A 4025-nucleotide genomic window follows, 5' to 3' on the forward strand; every position below is an offset into this window, starting at 1 on the left:
CATTTAAATTCTAATAAACGTTTATCACGCCAAACGCTGAGGTGGCGCCATGAAGCGGCGTTTATTGAAAAAACGCCATGAGCGGCGTTTATCGAAAAATCTCCCATGATTCCAAACACAGCCTTGAATTCGTACCGGTGGAAAGTGGGAATATCTCCTTTATTTTCATTCATTCATGTAGGGATATTCCTGATATGCGGCTTTAGTGACTTGTTGTAACATGTTGGACGCGTGTTGTTGGCAGTAGAACTGAGCTCGTAAATGGCAGGGATCCTCCCATTTTCCCTTCTGCAATGGTTATTGTGGTCTATCCTCCGCATAAACCCTAATAAACCCCTGCTCTCTCTCTCCCTCATACGGCCATTCGCTTGGAAGGAATGCAATCTCTTAGACCCCTCAACGCCAGAGTCTTCCCTACGACAAGTCTTCTCTGCAAACATGTGTTCTACTACAGCTTCACTCTCATCAGGAGTATGTCACAATCCACTTCAATCCCTAAAAGGATCCAAAGAGTACGTGACCATGGCTACGATAACTACATGGAAGTTCACAAGAAGATCCTCAAGGTCCTAAAATTCCAAGATCTCATCCTCACTCAACCAAACCAGGCCATCTGCACTGCCCGCCTCGACACCCTCTCCCGCCGTCTTGGCTTCAAACAATACGAAGCCGGTGCCTTTGTCCTCAAATTCCCCCACATATTTGAAATCTACGAGCACCCAATTCAGCGAATTCTTTATTGTCGTCTCACCCGGAAGGCCATCCTCCAAATTGAGCAAGAAAAGCAAGCTCTGGCGGCTCAAATCCCCGATGCAGTCACCCGTCTTCGGAAGCTGCTTATGTTGTCCAACACGGGTCGCCTCCGCCTCGAACATATACGGATTGCCCACCTCGACCTTGGTCTCCCGGAAGACTTTGAATTCTCCGTAGTTCTCAAGTACCCACAATATTTCCGGCTATTCGATGCCACAGACACGCGTTCAAAGTACATTGAGATTGTTGAGAGAGACCCCAGTTTGGCTGTTTGTGCAATTGAGAAGCTGAGGGAGAAGGAGTATAGGGAGAAAGGAATTGATGCAGAAAATAGTCGGTTTTCATTCATCGTCAACTTCCCGCCTGGGTTTAAGATTGGTAAATACTATAAGATTGCTGTTTGGAAGTGGCAACGGCTTCCTTACTGGTCACCGTATGAAGACGTGTCGGGTTATGATCTCCGGTCGCTTGAGGCGCAGAAGCGTATGGAGAAGAGGGCTGTTGCAACAATACATGAATTGTTATCGTTGACGGTGGAGAAAAAGATTACTTTGGAGAGGATTGCGCATTTTCGGTTGGCAATGAACTTGCCTAAGAAGTTGAAAGAGTTTCTTCTTCAGCATCAGGGGATATTTTATATCTCCACCAGAGGGAATCATGGGAAGCTTCACACTGTTTTCCTTAGGGAGGCTTATAGGAAAGGAGAGTTGATAGAATCTAATGACTTGTACTTGGCAAGGAGAAAGTTGGCCGAGTTGATTTTGTTAAGCCCTAGGAAGGCTCATGTGGATAGAGAATTGGGTAACCTTAGGAGAGATAGAGACCAGGATGAAAGGACAAGAATCAAAAGCGGATATGCTGAGGAAAGATCTGGGAGTTTTATGGTTGAAGACGAGTTGGCAATGCATGGAGAAATTGGCGTGGATCCTGATTTTAGCGAGAAAGAAAGAACTACAGATGAGGACACTCACTTCAGCGATTAACTTGGATTATATTCAATGGCCTTGGAATATTTGGAACCTCACCCATTTCAATCCTTCGGAAGCCTCAATATCCTTAACCCGAATGACCTCTTCTGCTTGTGATTTTGCCTACAAAAAAATCATAAGTTCTCAGTTCCTTAGTTCCAGAGTGGCATTATTAGAAAAGTCTTAAATTGAAACTCAGAAGTTTCTACATAGTACTGACCATGGGTCATTTTATGTGCTATAAATCTTGGAGATTCTCATTTTTGGGTGAGAATCATTTTGAAGAGTTTATTCTAAGAGAATGACTCTCCTTTTTGTGGATGATTGAAGCACAATTAGGGGAGATCCTTGATGAAAAAGCTTTTTATGACAGGTGAAGCATTGACATTTATTTGTCCCTAAGTGAAATATTCTCTGAGCTTTAGAATGCTCAATGATGTCTAAGAATGACAACCATTGACACAGGGAGAAATAGAATTGCAATATCCTTAGTCCTTAAATAAAGTGAAGGTTACATCAAGTTTGAGCTGAAGTTGGGTATTGAAGTAGAAAGTTGAAGTCCATTGAAGAGGTCTTGCTCTGAAGAGATAACTCCTCATGGCAACAAATTGCCGCAAGTTACTTCAGATGGTCACTTCTCTGATGCCCCTGAAATAGTGCCAATTTTTCCCTTCTTGTCACATTTATCTCATGATTTTGATCATTGTGAAACTTTGCTTGGGAAAGATACTTAATGCAGGATGTATTTTCAACTGAATCTGTATATGCATGACAAAGAGGAATAATTAATATACTGCATAAAACAGTTGTTGCAGAATGCTTATCCAATTCATACTCTTTGAATACTTGGATTGAATATTGTAGATGCCTATATAGGAAATTGAGGTGATTAGATGGATATCAAGTTTCAGAAACTGGGCACCTAGCAGCAACAAAAAAAAAAAAGAAAAAAGAAAAAAAGAAAGAAAAAAGGAAAGGAAAGAAAGAAATAAGCTTCGGAAACTAGGTGGATTTGCATGGAATGCAAACTTGTACAGTTTATAAATTTAAGACCTAGATTCATCAGGATTCTAGTTGCTCAACAAGCATTCATTCAGACATGGAAACTTCTTGAATTATCCATATAAAAAATTTACAATTATGCAGAGGTCATCAGGAATAAACCTTATTTTATATAGTATCTTTTGACCTTTCAAAAAAAGTTAGATAGTATTTTTTGACCTCTAAAGCTACTGAGGTGGAGGGATGAGGAGGGGGGGCGTGGGGAAACTTCAAAATTTTATTAATAGTAGCAAAAATAAGAATTCACAAAAAGAGGGAGAAGGGGGCGAACTGAATCATTCCCTTTAACATTATATATACATTAAGGCACCAAACAACCCAAAAAATAAAGGTTGTTTCCAAATGGTGGTTTCAACTATCTGGAGTCTTTCGAGGGGTGGACCGGATATGGACCTAACATTTGGCATTTTTTTAGCTTAATGTGGTTGCTCACAGACTTGAACCTGCATTAGCAGCCTGTGATTTTACGATTACACTAAGCACTGGCCTACCCCAAACAACCCAATTAAATTAAAATGAAACCTTGGAGTGGAGGGACAGAAATCTTGCCCCATCCTACTGTAAGCATATCAAAATTGAAAAGAGAATTTGGAAGACAAAACAGAGATAATATCTTACTCAAATGTAAGGGAGCCCAGTTGCATCTTTAAGAATAGTTTTTTGAGATACTTGGCTACTTTGCCCCATTTTGTGTGCAGTGGCACCTCAAGCAAATATCTTAAACCTATTTAACCTTCATTTGCTTCCTCCAATTTTAAAGGGGGAAGGGGGAAGAATTAGATGTGGCAATGGAGGCTGTTGTTTTTTTACTAATAAAAGATTGCATTATGGAGACTGTCTTATGGAGTGTATGATAGAAGAAATGCGAAGATATTTGGAAACAAAATGCAAGATGCTATCCTAATTATTGACCTGGTGATTGTAAGAGTGCCTTATTGAGTCTTTTACTAGTGAGTGATTCTGGGGTGTCTCAATGGATTCCATCCTTAGAGGCTGGTAAGTTGTGGCTGGTTACATTCCTTATTGAAGATGTCTGCTTTGGGCATGGAAGATTCCAGCCATAAGGAGAATAAAATTAAATGATGGCTGTTCCATTAGTAATGTTGGACCTTCTGGTATTGAAGGAGTGTTTAGGGGCAAATCAGGTGCCATTATCACAAGCTAATCTGATCCAATTGGTGAAAGAATCTTGATTAGTGATTTAATTGACAAAGAGGACTGCAAGTTATAATTGACTGGCTG

General features: G+C 40.5%; 1 protein-coding gene across 1 annotated transcript; it reads left to right on the forward strand.

Annotated features, from left to right (window-relative positions):
- Window positions 1-293: 293 nt before the first annotated feature.
- On the forward strand, window positions 294-2546 carry RPD1 (Ubiquitin carboxyl-terminal hydrolase family protein). The gene has a single exon (XM_088952313.1). It carries the CDS (start codon window positions 378-380, stop codon window positions 1734-1736), a length of 1359 nt encoding a protein of 452 aa, XP_088808439.1. The 5' UTR covers window positions 294-377; the 3' UTR covers window positions 1737-2546.
- Window positions 2547-4025: the final 1479 nt, after the last annotated feature.

Source organism: Nelumbo lutea, chromosome 6, assembly GCF_056320005.1.
Source record: "Nelumbo lutea isolate HS-2025 chromosome 6, American lotus-T2T, whole genome shotgun sequence".
Classification (NCBI taxonomy): Eukaryota; Viridiplantae; Streptophyta; class Magnoliopsida; order Proteales; family Nelumbonaceae; genus Nelumbo; species Nelumbo lutea.

Coding starts and splice junctions, on each gene's coding strand:
- RPD1 (XM_088952313.1), top strand. CDS start 378: ATGCAATCTCTTAGACCCCTCAACGCCAGAGTCTTCCCTACGACAAGT.